This window comes from Canis lupus, chromosome 9 (assembly GCF_048164855.1).
Source record: "Canis lupus baileyi chromosome 9, mCanLup2.hap1, whole genome shotgun sequence".
NCBI classification, from domain to species: domain Eukaryota; kingdom Metazoa; phylum Chordata; class Mammalia; order Carnivora; family Canidae; genus Canis; species Canis lupus.
The window spans coordinates 14,654,852-14,672,274 of record NC_132846.1 but is presented as its reverse complement, the minus strand read 5'-3'; the positions used below and the strand labels follow the sequence as shown (position 1 = coordinate 14,672,274).

Sequence of the window (17,423 nt, the reverse complement as noted above, 5' to 3'; positions counted from 1 at the left end):
GTCAGCAGCATACATGATTTGAACAATCTCTTGCAGGTAAGTTGGATGCTACTAAAATGGAACATAAGCCCATAAATAGGGAGAAATAGCTCATGTATACAGAGACATATTTAGAATGACTGCCTAGAATATGTCTCTGAGGAACCCCCAGCCCCAACAGTTGACCCTCACTGCTCAGCTGCATTCTGGGCTGCATGCTTGTATGTTGCATTCCCTGGACACCGGGAGCACGAAATTCTTTCTCTAGTAGCTTCAAGATCCCCTTGTTCACTGTGGGAGAGGTCTGCTTTACAGAGAACGTGCGCTCTGTAGATGGCCAGGAGTGGGCATCTCCTTTGGCTGTACAAGTGCATGTTAGCAGGCGGTGAGGACTATGGAGATGGCTGCCTGCAGGGACAATGTGGCCATTGGATTCTGCTCAGCTTTGGGGCCATTTTGTGAGGAGTGCCAGATGAGGCTATTTGAGGCTAGAAGTGACCTCTGATGTGGTTGGTCATCCCACATGCCCTTTTGCTATCTCCAAGGCTGAGGGAATCAATGTTTTGCAGAATGTCCATAACCCATTTGTGGCGTACCAATGAGCTCTGGTTGGGAAACTCTGCCTTAACAGATAATATTGTAATGTTTCCTAAACAATGGAAGGAGGTGATTCAGGATAAAAGTACCTTCTAGAACAAAGTTTAACTCCCAGGAAAATGGGTTGCTTTGGAAACAGATTTTCCCAGTATTTTTGTTTACTTTTTTGTTGTTTGGTTATTAGCTATGCTTTATACATGTCTGTGGGTAGGTATGTACATAGTGATTACTCCATGTATTACAGTATACCGCCCTAACCGTTCACAGTCTACCTCCAGCTTATATTATTCTACCTTACATAAATGTTAAGAGTCTCACAATAGGGCAGCCTGGGTGGCTCAGCAGTTTATCGCCTGCCTTCTGCCCAGGGCATGATCCTGGAGACCCGGGATCGAGTCCCACATTGGGCTCCCTGCATGGAGCCTGCTTCTCCTGCCTGTGTCTCTGCCTCTCTTTCTCTGTAAGTCTCTCATGAATAAATAAATAAAATCTTAAAAAAAACTCTCACAATAGTAAGCTTCTACCTCCCTCACTCCCATCCTTGTGTTATTGTTTTATGACATTTTATTTCTGCATCTCTCATAAACACCACAATACATTGTTATTTGGTATTATACAATTGTCTTTTTTTAAAAAACAGGTTTCTTGGGATATAAATGCACATGACATAAAAATCACCCATATAAAGTATATAATTTAATGATTTGGGTGTATTGCATTATTAACTAAACAACTGTGGTAAGATATGCATAAAAAATTTGCCATTTTAACTATTTCTATGTACATTTAATTGACATTAATTATATTCACAATGTTGTACAACTATTACCAATATGTTTCCAAAACTTTTTCATCACCCCAAACAGAAACTCTAATTATTAAACAATAGCTCTTTATTCTTTCTTTCCTACAGCTCTTGGTAACTGCTTCTTTTTTTTTTTAATTTTTATTTATTTATGATAGTCACACAGAGAGAGAGAGAGAGAGAGAGAGAGAGAGGCAGAGACACAGGCAGAGGGAGAAGCAGGCTCCATGCACCGGGAGCCCGACGTGGGACTCGATCCCGGGTCTCCAGGATCACGCCCTGGGCCAAAGGCAGGCGCTAAACCGCTGCGCCACCCAGGGATCCCCAACTTCTTCTTTTTTAAGATTTTATTTATTTTAGTTTTTAAAGTGGATTTATTATTTATTTATTTATTTATTTATTTATTTATTTATTTATTTATAGCAGGGTAGGGACACCAGGAGAGGGAGAGAGAATCTCCAGCAGACTCCAGGCTGAGGATAGAGCCCCACTATGGGGTTTGATCTCATGACTCTGAAATCATGACCCAAGCTGAAACCAAGAGTCAGATGCTCAACCAACCAAGCCACCCAGGTGCCCCTTATTTATTTATTCTAGTGAGAGAGAGAGAGCAAGCGAGCATGAAAGTGGGGATAGAGGGACAGAGGGAGAGGGAGAGAGAGAATCTGAAGCAGGCTCCAATGTCAGCCTGGAGCTCGATCTCATGGCCCTGAGATCATGACCTGAGCTGAAACCAAGAGTCCTCCACTTAACCGACTGAGCCACCAAGTGCCCCCAACCCCTGGTAACTCTAATCTACTCTCTATCTCTATGAATTTGTCTGTTCTAAGTATCTTATAATTGGAATCATATAATATTTGTTATTTTGTGTCTGGCTTATCTTACTTAGCATTCATGTTGTAGAACATATGAGAACTTCATTTCCTTTTAAAGCTAAATAATATCCAGTTGTATGTATTTAACACATTTTGTTTATCCATTCATCTATTGATGGGCTAGTTAATTATCCTTTAAGAAAATGAAGAAACAAGAAAAAAAATGCTCCTTATATACTTACCCATATATTTTTTATTTATGGAACTTTTCATTTGTTTACATATAAGTGAATTCTTATGTTGTTACATCCTGAAAAAATGTCCTTTTAACATTTCTAAATGCTTCGCAGGTCTGCTAAGGACCAGTTCTCCCAAATTTGAAAATGTCTTGATTTTTCCTTCATTTTGGAAGAATATTTTGCTGACTATAGAATTCTAGGTTGATGGTTTAATTTTTTTCTTTTGAGCACGTTAAAGATGCCGTTCCATTGTCTTCTGGACTGCATGGTTTCTGATGACATCAATAGTAATCTTCAGTGTTGTTCTCTTACATGTAATACAGCTTCTTTCTGCTAGCTGCTTTAAAATTTTTCTCTTTCTCTTTGGATTTCAGCAGCTTGCTATGATGTGAATAGGTGTACTTTTCTTTGTGTTTATTTTGCTTGGAGTTTGTAAAGCTTATTGGATCTGTGGGGTGCTATGTATTTTTTTTAAATCAAATTTGGAAAATTTTATGTCATTATATTTTCATTATATTACTCATATATATTTCCTTGTGATGTCTCATTCTCTTTCCTCTCTTTTTATGACTTGAATACCAATTATGTTGGACTATTTGGTATTGACCCATGGGCTATGGAGGCTCTGTTGGGTTTTTTTAGCTTTCTTTTTCTCTGTGCTTCAATTTCTAGTTTCCGTTGCCCATTTTCAAGTTCATTGATATTTTCTTTTAAGATTTTATTTATTTATTTGAGAGAGAGAGTGACTGAGTACGAGTGGGGCGAGAGACAGAGGGAGAGGGAGAAGCAGATTCCCTGCTGGGCAGGGAGTCCAACATGGGGCTTGATCCCAGGACCCTGATATCACAACCTGAGCTGAAGGCAAATGCTTAACTGACTTAGGTGCCCAGGTGCCCCTCATTGATGTTTTCTTCTACAGTGACCGATATGCTGAAAAACTCATCCAGTGAATTTTTCATTTCAAATATTATTTTTTCCAGTTCTGGACTTTTCATTGTTTTATTCAATAGTTTCTGTTTATCTGCTAAGATCACCCATTGTTTCACTTGTTATGTCTATCTTTACCTTTAAATCTTTGAATATATTTGTAGTAGTTGTATTAAAGTCCTTGTTGGCTAATTCCAATATCTGTGTTGTGTCTAGGGCTATTTTTGTTACCCCTGCCTCATGCACTTTTGGAGAGGGCACCTCTATGAGACGGTTGCCTTTCATAATTCTGGACAGGAATCAAAGCACAAGTCATCTATCCTGGATGTTCAAACTTTAACTTAGATTCCCACTCCTTCCAATGCCAATGTTTAACTTTCTACGCCCTCTTATCTCCCTTTCTAAACTTTTTTTTCCTTACCTTAACTCAAAGGTGGTTATTGTTTGTTTTATTTTCTTTCCAGTTTGGAATGATGGGCTGATGCAGAAAGTGGAAAAACCTGGCTTAGCTAGATCTATTTGACTTCCAGTCCTCATCAGTGTTTTACCTGCAACAAGGCTTTTTGAACTTAGGAGCTGACAGTTTGGTCCTCTGATCACTATGCCAACTAATACCAGGGATGGCAGTCAATTCAAAGAGGTGGAAGGGTGCGCAAGATGAAGTAGTGGTGGGGGTGCGCAAGATGAGGCAAGATGGGGAGAAGAAAGAAAGATGGTGGTAGCTACTTCCAGTTGTTGCTTTGCCACACATTTCTTCTGTGAGACTGTAGTTATGTTAAATAGAGTTTTGTCCATAAAGGCATTATGGTTCCCTCTCCCATTTATAAACTATACATTTGATGTGTGATGCTGACTTGTGGACTTTTGGGAGATCCCAGCTAACTTTTAGACAATAATTTTTCAAGATTGATTTGAATTCATAGGCAATCTAAAAACATTAAAATAAGGGCATTTGGAATCCTCCGACCACCATCTTATAATAGTACTGTTAATTTATATTGTGTATTTATCTCTACTGGTGAAAGGGAATTCTTTATGGTCACAGATTTAATTTTAATGCAGTTTTTGGTTTGGGATTTGGGATATCCAGGATGTATGGATGAACACTTAGAGGACAATGTCCTATCCAAAAAAATGGATATATTTTTCTTTAATAAAGATCTGTATATGACATGAATTGAAGAACTCAGACAATTTTTACTTTGTATTTTATAATAAGACAGGGGCTGTTAAACTATGGCTTATAAGTGAAATATGGCCTTTGGCCTGTTTTTGTATGGCCTACTAGCTAAGAATGGATTTTATATTTTTACTTTTATGAATTTTTAAAAAAGATTTTGTTTACTTACTCATGAGAGACACACAGAGAGAGAGAGGCAGAAACATAGGCAGAGGGAGAAGCAGGCTCCCTGGGGGGAGCCCAATGTGGGACTCCATTCCCAGGGATCATGACCTGAACTGTAGGTAGATGCACAACCACTGAACCACCCAGGTGCAACTGGATTTTGCATTTTTAAAGTTGAAGAAAAAGAAGAAGAGGAGGAAGAGGAAGAGAAGGAGGAAACAGATTTTATGTGGCCTAGAAGACCTAAAATATTTACTAAGTGGCTTTTTATAGAGAAGTTTTTCAAGCTTTGTATTAAAGACTAATACAAAGGGGGACATCTGGGTGGCTCAGTGGTTTAGCGCCTGCCTTCAGCCCAGAGCATGATCCTGGAGACCTGAGATCGAGTCCCATGTTGGACTCCTTGCAGGGAGCCTGCTTCTCCCTCTGCCTGTGTCTTTGCCTCTCTCTCTCTCTCTCTCTCTCTCCCTCTCTCTCTCTGTCTCTAAGAATAAATAAATAAAATCTTTATTATTTTTTTTATAAAATCTTTAAAAAAGAAAGAAAGACTAGAGGGGGTGAGGATGCCTCTGTCACCGTAGGACTGTGACTCAAAGTATTAATTTTCCCTTTCCTTGGGCTAAGAGAAGGTGAGGTGGAACTATAGCCTGTTTTTATCTTTGTGGAACCTTCACTTACACAGTGATACAGAGAGTAATTGTTTGGGCCTGTGGTGTCATACTCCCTTCTCTTTTGAAATAGTCATGGAAGCCTGGATGTCCTCATGTGGCCTGGAACGGACACATCGGAAGGCCTAGTATAAATTCTTAGGGGAGGGATATCTCTCCAGCTGAGAAAGGCAGGCCAGAGCAGAGGTGCTCTGGTGTAGAGGCAGAGCGCCGAGCAGAACACAGACCTGTCGAGTTAGGACTCTCCTCTCTTTTTCCCTATTTGCTTGCTGTGAGGACTTGGCATTAGTGAGAAAAGAGAATGTGAATATCATTTCCTGCTGGGTGCTACTTCGAATTCTCTCCCAGGCCTTTGGGACACCCCTGTGGGATGGTAGCATGTTTTATGTTAGGTGCTGGTGGTGAGCAGTGCCATTCATTATCTGCGTGGCTTTCAGACTGTCTGTCAGCCTTCTTATAGCAATAAATAAGTGACTGTGGATCTCTAGAGATCGAAAGTCTTCTCTTTTTGTGTAATGGCCTGGTGAAAAGGGGCTGAAATATAGCTTTCCTCCAGAATTCCTTTATCATCCTGCTGTTCCATATTTAAGTGCTATTATCTGGAAGTCATTCTTCTCAGCAATAATTTGAAAGAAAGTTGCTTACAAAGGCACCAAGCAGAGGGGACAACTTGCGTAGAATCGAAATAGGAGAGAGATTGAATTCCAGGTTAAATCCCTGGTCTGTCCCTTGAAACTGAGGCATATAGATGAGATGTAGGTAAACACACCGGAATGTACAGTGGGTAATGGATATTGAAGGATGATCTTGTCGTGCATGCTAAACAGATACTTTTATGAATTTAAATTTAATTAACACCTGGAAATTAACAAGGCTAGAAAGAAGGGCAATGTGTTTTTAAGTGATGGCGATGGATAGGTACTGTTTGGAGCATATAGATAAATGAAGATTTAATTTGTAATGCATAATGAGCCAGGTGCCTATTAAACAATTTGTTTTTCTAGTTGCTATCACAGAACAAAACAATAGAAATATCCAAGGTTGGGCAATTACTGTTATTGCTGTTTTTTGTTGGTTAAATGTTGAAATCAGCCTTGTAGATGGCTATCGATTTGTATTGTTCAAGTTGGATAACGTAAACATTTTTATTGTCATACCTTCTGTTTCTTCTTCAAAGGATGAAGCGCAAAAGTGATTTTTGGTCCTACATCTTTTATACATTTACCTTGAGTATGTGTGTGTGGGGTCAGAGTCCGCTCCTGGAGGAAATAGGAATGGTCTGTAGCTCTCTTCTGGTACTTTTAGTATTAAGAGTATTTGTTTTTTGTGGTATTCTTGGAGGAGGGTGGAAGAAATGAACTTTAGCTACAAGAAGGGACCTAGTTCAGTTTGAAGATGATATAATTACTGTTCTTCCATTGGTAATAAATTGCATGGATCTGTCTAAAGCACAAATGGAGGCTGCCCTCCTAAATTGGGGTTGAGGTCAGGGAGCCATGGCAGGAGAACCATGTGGGTTTGGGTTAGAGTCAGAGGCGGCCCCACTGGGAGAGTCTGTTCTCCCAAGGTCAACCCCTTGTACCCAGCATAGCATGTGTGTATAGGAATCAGTGTGTGGATCCCCCACTTCCTGGCTTGCAGGTGAGGGGGCAATGCTATTTGCTTTGGCCTTAGTAGGAGTTAGGTAGCTCAAGCATGACATGGGGTACCCTGCAGACAGTGGCTCATGTGAAGGGGGTGCACATCTGTGACACACAGTTGTGTAGAATGGAACCTGCTTCAGGCTTCAGGCATTAGCCTTGCATCTCACTGCCTTTCTCTCTCCTCTCAAGTTCTTCTTGTGAGCTGGGAAAGAGTCATCTTGGGCAGAGGCAGAGGACAAGGCTGCAATATTTTTACTGTACTAGGAATGAATTTGTGTGTTTTTTTTTTATAATCATTTTTTCTTGTTTCTTCCTAAGGGAGTACATTTTAGTGTGTGTGTGTGTGTGTGTGTGTGTGTGTGTGTGTGAGCATGCGGGCAGGCCTTGCATTCCAGGGACAATCAGTAACCCATACAGGTCTCTAGGCCTGGGGACGGGTGCACAGAAGGCCATCTTGTGCAGCTGTTTTTAAACCTGGCTCTGCAATTAGGCACCTCCAGGGAGCTTTGACAAATTCAGTTTCCAGGCCCCACTCCTGGAAGTTCTGATTCAGTCATCGTGAGGACCTAGGAATTTATGTTTCAAAGAAAGCACCCTAGTGATTCTGTTGAATAGCTGGGCTTGGGGACCTCAGAGCCAGACCAATTCCAGCCTCTAAGTGGGAGCACACGTAAATCTTCCCCATCTGTGGAGACTATAAATGTCAGATGACACAAGCAGTCATAAATTTTGGCATTAGAACCACTTTGCCATCTTTGGGCCCTCGGTGTCTCTTTGATCATTCTAAAGCATGAACCCTAGTCTCCCTCTGCTTCCAGCACCTGGAAGCTTTCCATACGACCCAGGTGTTGGGGGTGGGGGTCACTGTGAGACCCAAGCTCGGGATCAGGTTCTTTAACATTCCACCTACTTGAGTAGGAGTGGGAGTGGGAGTAACCGGACCGGGCCAGGGTTTACACAGGCAACACCCTGTGTCGTTTCCTGCCCTGGCACTGCCATGCCCCGGGGAGTCCAGGCTGCTTTCCTGCCAATGGCAGGAGGTGAGGTCAGTGTGCTGAAGGATCCACCCTGGGTCAGGAGAAGGAAAAGGTGCGAAGGTGACTCGAAAATGTTCTAGAATGGGTTGGACCCTCACAGAACCCTCGAGGAAAATAAATTTAGCAATTTTGTTTTTATCATTGGCCCAAACATTCCATAGTGGAGAATTAGCGACTCATTTCCAAAGGTGGGGAAGCTTTTTTTTTTTTTTAAGCTTTTGTGCATTTTGAAATGGGGTCTCTGGGGACCCAGGGCACAGCAAGGGCAGGGAGGACACGGCTGCCACTCGAGAAGCATCCAGAATAAGAGCTGAGAGGCTTACGTGGTGTTTGTGTGTGGTTAAAACGATGGTGGGGAAGCACTCTGATTCTTCAGTGACAAGCCTTTGTTTTAAGATAAATTTAAACAGAGCTGTTAAGAGAGTTTCACGTTTGTACAAGTGCCTTTTTATGAACAATAGTTTCCAAACCATTTAATCATGACCTTGGCACTTTCATCAGAACAGCACAATCCTCAATCTGTCCCTGGCTTTGCCGAGGAGCCGACACACTTCCTGTTCTCCTTAATCGCTTCTCCCATCTGGGAAGCACCGGGCTCTCAGGAAGACACCTGTTTTCTCGCCTGTTATTTTCCAAGCTTGGATCCCTGGTTGGTCCTGCATGGTTGTGAGTGAGGAGACAGGGGCCAGAGGGTCAGGCCTGTCGGTCCTGTGGGACCAGAATCACGAAATATCTGTGAATTCCCGAGTGAGGCTGGGCACGGTTCGTGTGTGTTTTGCCTTAGTGAAAGGTGACTGCGGTTCATTTCATGAAAAAGGAATTGATCGAGAGTGAGAAGAGGAAGATTTTGTTGAAGAATTAAAATCAGAAGAAAAAGAAACACAGAGTTAGAGGAGGAAAAAAAATCTTCGTTTAGAAAAATCCTACCTGTCCTTAGAAGACTGGCACTTGTGTTTTAGATTATCTTGGTTGTGTCCACAAATGGATTTCTTGGTATTTGATACAGAGAACAAGGCTTAAGTGAACAGGGGGAGAAAGGTTCCCATGCTCATCTCAGCCCTGCTGCTGCTGAACATGGGATAGAATAGAGTGGGATGGTGTGCTGTTGATTTTTGGCTTTTTCTCAGCCCTGTGTTGCAGGGGCCGTTCCTGATGAGATCACGCCAGGTGGCCTTCAGCAAGGGGTTACTGGCCGCAGTCACCTTTCCTGGCAGCACATTTCACTTCCCAGCATTGGCAATTCCCACCTGGACAACTTCCCATAGGAGTCCCCATGGCCTGCACCTCCCATTCTTCCACAAAAAAAAGAAGCTTGTGTGGAACAACAGTGTTTCCTCCACGGGCAGGAGCCACCGTGGATTTGGGCATCGCAAATGTCACCATGGTACCGGCCTGGAGGGTAGTGGAAGGATGTGTGGGAAATATCAAAACAATTGTAAAACCCAGGCCCAGCCCTCAAGGACCTCACTGTCCACATGGGAAAGAAAAAAAAAAGTTCATGGAAAAGAGCTAAGAGTGTTTATTCAAGAAAGTTAGAACTGATAAACAACAGAGTCCACGGGTGATTAGAGCATCACGGGGCTAATCAGCAGAGGTATTCTGAAAAGGAGAGCTGAGGATTCAAAGCCAGGTAATATAATAACAATAATACCAATAATGAGCGAGCAACAACATAATAAAATACCGTGATACTACTTTTCCAAAACTCAAAGCTCATTAAAAAGCTGACCTCATTTGGTATAGCATTTGTGAGACACAAGCATCATTATCCTCATGTTGTGGCAAAGAAATGGAGGCTCAGGAGGATTGAGCCTTTGTTTCTAGTATGTTCCGTGCAGAACCATACTCAGAATTGTTTGCAGGATGAATCCTTGATCTGTCACAAGAGTCCAGGAGTTCACCACCTCTGTCTAGCTTTCTCAAAGCTCTTTCTGAGAATGCACTGTGGCATTAAGTATGTCAACAGGCCAGTGTCTTTTCGGGGTGGGGAGGGAGTAGGTAAGTAATTTTTGGAGGTTTATAAAACAGTATTTTTGAAATTATTTCATTTTTGGCCACATGTATGTGAAAAATTATATATATAAATTTGTTAACAATGATTACGTGTGATATATATGTTATCATGGGTTCCCTTTATTTTTATTTTGATCTCCTTGAACACTATAAAAATGAGTATGCATTGTTTTTGTATTAAAGGGAAATAAACCCCCAAAATAGTAAAACAAAAGAAAGGTTTTATGATTTTAAAGCAATTTCTAATTTAGTTTTAGATAATTATACCAGTCTTATTTTTTTTAAGGGTAGGCTGCATTTCTTTCCTTTTTTAAAATTTTTTTTATTTATTCATGATAGACAGAGAGAGAGAGAGAGAGAGAGAGAGAGGCAGAGACACAGGAGGAGGGAGAAGCAGGCTCCATGCCAGGAGCCTGATGTGGGACTCGATCTCGGGACTCCAGGATCGTGCCTCTGGCCAAAGGCAGGCACCAAACTGCTGAGCCACCCAGGGATCCCCTACTTGTCTTATTTTTATAAAAGAAAACATTTTGCTAAATATTAGAAAATTCAAGTTACAATAATCACTTATTAAAGTATTTGTTGTAACTTTTGAGTATATTATACAGGTACATATTATTTTATTATTTACTGTAATTTCTTTAATACTGTTAGATATCTAGTTTTTATAACTTCTCACTAGTATAAGAAATCTAGAGTAAATGCAGCTAAAATGAACTTAAATGAAAGTAGAAACACCCTGCCCTTCCCCCATTCTGAAAAATGGGCTAACATCTTTTCTGGGAAATATTATTCATTTCTCACCAAGTTATTTTTTTTTGACCAGATTGTGATCTTAATTAAGGAATTGAAAGAAAATAACACATGTTAAGTACCTACAGCTACCCACAAATGAATCTTTATAATACTTCTTGTTTTTGTATTTTCATAGGTTTTAAAATCAGGAGTGATTAGAGTTATGGTAGGGAGAGAAGTCCATTTTATTTATTTTATTTTATTTTATTTTATTTTATTTTATTTATTTTATTTTATTTTATTTTATTATTTTAAAAAAATATTTAATTTATTTATTCAGGATAGACACAGAGAGAGGCAGAGACACAGGCAGAGGGAGAAGCAGGCTCCATGCAGGGAGCCTGACGTGGGACTCGATTCCAGGTCTCCAGGATCACACCCTGGGCTGAAGGTGGCACTAAGCCGCTGAGCCACCCGGGCTGCTCTAGGAAGTCCATTTTACATGGCTATTCTTACCATAAGGATGATCAAACACGATAATAGGTGATTTTATAAAATCTTTCAAGAGAATGGATAAAGAAATATTTGGGTACGTGTGTGGGAGGAGGGTATAATTTATTGTTCACCTGTCCGGACATCACTGGAAAGATTGCTCCATTTGCTTCTCTGTAGAACAATAGGATACATTCAGTTCTCGTCATCTATCTCCCAAGTGTCCAAGGGTAATTCAGTTTTGTGTCCAGTAAATATTACCATGTTTTTGGCACTGTGCTAGGAATGGGGGGCTATATAGGGGGACTTCAGAAATTAATCAAGAACCACCTCAAATGCCACCTCTCACCTGACATCTTCTAGAGGTTCTCTAGATTCCCACAGGACAATTTTATTCCTCTATAGCACTTACCACGTGATGTCACAATTTGTTCAGGAAATCGTCTGTTTTCGGATGACTCTCTGCAGGACTTGCACAGAGGATTCCTGCTGAATCTTAGCCTCTGTAGGAATCTTCAGTGCACAGGGGCATGCACCATTATTTGTTTCAGGCATTTGTCCCCATCGAGGAGGTGGTGAATGTCCCCAGGGAAGTCCCTAGAAAATGCCTCGTGTTTATGGAATGGATGATGAATGAGCTGGCTCATGAAGGATGATCACAGCTCTGTCATACAGACTGGAGAGAAAGGAAAGAGAAAGACCAGGCAAGATCCCTTCATGGAGATGAAATGATTGCTTTAAGACACTATGAGATGTTTGTCACCTCTGCCCTGCATTTGGCTTCTGTCACTGAGTCGACCACCCTGCTTGCCTCCATGCATTGATGATTCCTGCTGAGTCTAAGATTTGGTGGGGATCTTCAGTTTCCCATAAGACAAACTGGCATTTCTCGTTTACGCCAGAAAACAAATGCAAAGATTATTTCAGGAACCTGGAAGGGCCATTTATGTCAAAGACTCTGGTTGCAGAGTTGGCAGCTGTCCCCAATACTTGTCCTCCCCTTCTTTCACAATGGAAGGAGCCCAGATTTTTGGCTTGGAACATGGATGCACAGAATAAAGCCTGTATTACTTTTCAGCTTTCCTTCCAGCCGTGGGACTCATATTAGCTAAGTTCTGGCCAATGGACATTAGTGGAAGTGGTGAATGCAACATATGGGAGACGTCCTTAAAGGAAAGGAACTGTGTGCATTTCTTCTTCTCGTTGGCAGGAGTGTACATGTGATAGCTTAATTGCAGCAGCCATTATGGGTCATGAAGTAACCATGGAAATGGGAGAAGCTACATCAGAGAAGCCTGGGTCCCTGAGAGTGTGGAGCCCCAGGTCAGCTCAGGACTAACCCAACCTCTCTACTTTTTGAAAGTCAGAGAGGTAAACTAATTTGTTTAAGGTATTGTTGTTTTAGATTATTTCACTACTCTCAACAGGAGAGAGATTCTTACTAATACAGCAGCTGTGAGTTGAGGGGAATATTTTACTGATTTACTTCAACTAGGCAAACCACACGCCTGTCTCTGAGGAGGGTGCTTGAACTTAGCATGTGTCCTCCCTGAACCCAGCACTTCCCTGGGGAGCGTGGCTGATAGTGTGGGTGAACTGTAGGCCAGAAACCTGACCAGAAGCGTGTGGCCCAGATTTTAGTAAGGCCTTTGGTCAGGGAGGAACATAGCACAGGGGAGAGGGCATGGGCTTGTGGGCAGAAAGATTTGGGTTAAAACACTGAATCTATCATTTACAATTTGTGAGATTTGAACTTCAGTTTCTGAGTTATGAGTATTAATTAGATATCAGATGCAGAGAATATGTCAGTACCTGACACATAATAGGCACTAAAAACATAGCTATTATGAAAATGCACTAAGTATTAATAGGACATTCTAAGCCAAGGTTTATAAAACTGTTGCTTTCATGTTTGATACCAAGACATTGATTCATGCTATCTAAATGAATTCTCATAGATAGAAATACAAAGGCTATAAACAAAACCTCCTGAAAGTAAAAATTTCTCTCAATACATGATATTTCTGCTCAATAAGTATAAAGTGATATCTTCTCTTTTATATAAAAAACAAAAACAAGGGGGATCCCTGGGTGGCTCAGTGGTTTGGCACCTGCCTTTGGCCCAGGGCGTGATCCTGGGGTCCTGGGATCGAGTCTGCATCGGGCTCCCTGAATGGAGCCTGCTTCTCCCTCTGCCTGTGTCTCTGCCTCTCTCTCTCTCTCTCTCTCTCTCTCTGTGTCTCTCATGAATGAATAAATAAATCTTAAAAAAACAAAACAAAACAAGTCTCTACTATTAAGTAAGACTGTAAATTACTATATTGAACCAGGATTCCTTTTTTTTTACAATAAAGATTTATGTATTTATTTGAGAGAGAGAGAGAGAGAGGGAAAGCACAAGCACGCAGAAGAAAAGAGAGAAGCAGACTCCCTGCTGAACAGGGAGCCCAACATGGGGGGCTCGATCCCAGGACCCTGGGATCATTACCTGAGCTGAAGGCAGATGCTTAACCGACTGAGCCACCTAGGTGCTCCGAATCAGGAATCTTGATCTCAGGAAACAGAACCACAGAAGCTAATTTTAGTAGAAAGAAACTTGTTACAGAGTGTTAATAGCCTCCGGAATTTCCAGGAAAACTGGAGAACCAAGGTTAGAAGAAACCAGCCAGGAGCAGCACAGCCCAATTGGTGTGTCCTGTGGAGACCCCACTGGAGCCCCTGCCCATGGCTTGGCGCCTATGATCTAGGGACTGGAGACTGGAACTTCAGTCACAGCTGCCACAGAACAGAGCTTTGGCAGCCACACTGGCCTGTCTCCTACTGTTATGGCTACAGACATGGCTCAGTTAGGCCTTTAAAGTCTACGTGATGTTTGGTAGAACCTGGTAGTACGCAAGCATGAAGGAGGGGGGAGATGTAGCTTTGCAGCCTTTCAGACCAGAGGACAGGGAGGGGTAAAACCCCTAGCCTGGGTTTCCCCAGAATGCAGAGCCTGAGACAAGGGCTTTTATTTTGGGAAGTGATCCTAGGCGATAGAAATGGAGGGTTACGAAGATCTTTAAGCCAGAGATAACGACATTAGCTTAAATCAGTAAGTTCAGCTATTCCCACCATCAGTGTAAACAAAGGCACAAGAGCTGTACACAATTCAGTATGGAAATAAATCCCCCCGAGGAGTGTATCTGGCCTTGGTGCTCGGGAGCTTGGCATCATCTTCCACTGGGATCAGGAATACTGGAAAAGGAACACATATGGGATGGAGATGGGAGGATGATGGGTTCATTTCGCATAGGCTGAGCTCCAGGCGCTTGTGTGTAGAGTATCACTGGGGATGTGGGTCTGGAGTCAGGAGAGAGGGCATGACTGGGAATTTAGATGTAAGAATCTTCAGCATTTCAGGGTGGAAGTAAAGGAAAAGGAACTGACTGGCAAAGGAGGCTGAGACCCCATGCCCCTCACCCTACCCCGTCTCTTCTGACCAGACAGCTCTGTCATTCTCTCCTCTGTCTTCAGCCACAGGTCTTAGGCACACGACCTACTTCTCCTCCTCCTGGGTGCTGACGTTACCAGTTCTGACTCCCACTGTGGCTCTGTCCCCCTGGGGAGGTGGTGTTCCCAGCTCCTTCTAATGCCTCTGGATCCCTGAAGACAAGCAACCGGATTTTCTTATTTACTTGTCTGTTTATTTCTGAAATAAATTTTACCCCTAATCACTGCTGTCTAATATAATGGAAATAATAAAATCCTCAAACTTGTAAGATTTAGAGAATCTTAAAAAATTCATATGGTTTTGATTCCCTGTGTTCCTGACTCCCTTGCCGAGACCTTAACTGGCATTTCCCTGATTCCTTCCTTCTGCTTTCATGGCTGAGGATGGGACTATTAACTCTTCTCTCTCCTTCTGAGTCCCTCTTCTCAGGGGAAGTTCATGACTCCGTAACAACCTGCTTATTGGCCCAGGCTCAGTGATGGAATCTGCACAAAAAAGATACATGTCTTTTTTTTTTTTTTTTTTTAAAGATTTTATCTATTCATGAAAGACACACAGAGAGAGGCAGAGATGTAGGCAGAGGGAGAAGAAGGCTCCCCTTATGGAGCCTGATATGGGACTCGGTCCCAGGACCCTGGGATCATGACCTGAGCCAAAGGCAGATGCTCAACCACTGAGCTACCCAGGTGCCCCAAGATACATGTCTTTTGTTCCCATATGAACAGTTTGCAGGTTTAAGAGCCTCCAAACCCAGTGCCATCCATATTCCCTTGGCTTCTGCCCCGTGTAGGATTGGGATTCTCTGAATAGTGTTGCCCAAGCTAAGAATCAAGGAGTCTTCAAAAAAGAGGTAGTTGTCAGCTATGTTGTGTGCTTGTGAAGGTAGATAAAGGCGAGGACTGAGAAGAAGCTGTTCAATCTGGCAGCCATGTAGTAATTGGTGATTCCTGGGGTTGGATATACCACACAGCAAGCATTTAGGCAAGTTTATACTTGTGGGAATAACCTAAACCATTGAAAAATTGTCTGTGCCCAAGATCCTATTGATAGCAAACCTCTAGCAAGAAAATATCTCAATTTCCATGAGCAATATAAGCATTATATGTGTGTGTGTGTGTATGCGCGCGCGTGCATGCATGTGTGTAAGAATAAGGACAGATCCAAACTAGATCACCATCACCATTCTGTTATGACAAGGGGCAACCAGGAATCCATAGGAACTCAGAGGAAACATTTAGATAATGTCCAAAACAGAAAAATGCGTGCATTGAAATGGTAAAATTGCTTCTGCTGGCATATCTGGAAGCAAAGTGCTTTTCTTCTTTAGACAGGTGACTGTTACACATGATGAAGTTTCTCTTTATGTCGTAAGTTTCAGTTTTGAAAGGATTATCACCATTGTATAAGTTGCCTGTTAAAAGAATCACAATATATACCAATTGCACCTAAACCCATCTCATGAATCTCTGACAAGTGGGAACTGACATTTTATGTACCTCACTGGGTGAACATTGTACCCCCTTTTTTTAAAAAAAAGAAAAATTCTGATTTATTTAAATGCTATGAAAATGTTCAAAGGAAAAGGTCAAGCCCCTTTAATAAATAGTTTGAAAGCAGTTGGAAATCTACAGGGCTAGTTAAGGAGAAAATTTAAGCAATTTGATGTAGAATAATCTTAACATAGACAAGAAGATGTACTAGGAGGTGAGAGGCAGCTGGATTGCTGAGACAGAATTAGATTCCCAGGGACACGTCTGCCTGCTAAGCGCTCATTTTATGTGCCTGCCCTCGTGTCTTCAAAAGTTCTCTGCCTTAAAGGAGAAATTAGAGTAGGAAATATTTAGGGTAAAGGGAGAATCAGTAGGTATGAGACAGCTCCTACCTTCTCTCCATGATTTGTAAATGACAATTTCTGGGATTGCACGCTGCCCTAGCCCTCAGAGCAAACTGAGTCTGGCAGACAAGGTGGGAATATGTATGGGTCTGAGTAGTTGATACCCAACATCTAAGTTCATAAATACCTTTCAAAAGAAAGATTTGTAAGATTAACAATTGACTTCTATTTCTCTTTCCCCTTCTTCCCTCTCTCTTTCCAATCCTTTTTTCCTTTCCTCCTTCCTTCCTTCTTTCCTTTCCTTTCTCAGATATTTATTGCATCCTAACTTACTCTATGCCAAGCCTTTCTCTCACTGAGAGCATAAAGATGGTTATGCTGAGGCCCACAGTTGCCCCACGGCATGATGGTACCAGCACAGAGAGAAGTACGGATTGCTACAGTGACTTGGAGCTGGGCCATCTGATTCAGGACCAAACTGGTGTGGATCTGGGTTATGAGTAGTTGCAGGGGTCATGAAGAATAGGTGATCTTCCAGAGCTGGAGGTGGAATGAAGGGGAGAGGTGATAAGAGGCTGGGCTGATTCCCAGCTTTCTGTTCTGCAAAGCAGGGTAGGTAGTGAATACAATGGAAGAAATATTGGGAGAAAAGGTATTTCAGCATTAGGCATCCTGAGTTTAAGGTATAGTAAGACATTTTAGTGCCTGTAGAGTTGGCTACTTTACATTCCAGTTTAAATACAATCTAGTGCAGATGAACGTCTTATCCACACACGTCTAGACATATACTATACTTATTAATTA

General features: G+C 41.9%; 1 protein-coding gene across 3 annotated transcripts in view; it reads left to right on the top strand.

Annotated features, from left to right (window-relative positions):
• The window catches only part of SPTSSA (serine palmitoyltransferase small subunit A), a 188,191-nt gene extending 173,158 nt beyond the window's left edge, over positions 1–15,033 (top strand). For 2 of the 3 annotated variants that reach the window (XR_012036458.1, XM_072838231.1), the window contains one exon: positions 14,809–15,033. Coding sequence is in view for 2 of the 3 variants with exons in the window: in XM_072838231.1 (XP_072694332.1) it covers positions 14,809–14,856 (48 nt within the window). In the remaining variant the exon portion in view is untranslated. Of the gene's footprint in view, positions 1–9,182; positions 10,106–14,808 lie in introns of those variants that run through there. The other variant, XM_072838232.1, reaches the window with a different exon arrangement.
• The last annotated feature ends 2,390 nt before the right edge of the window (positions 15,034–17,423 follow it).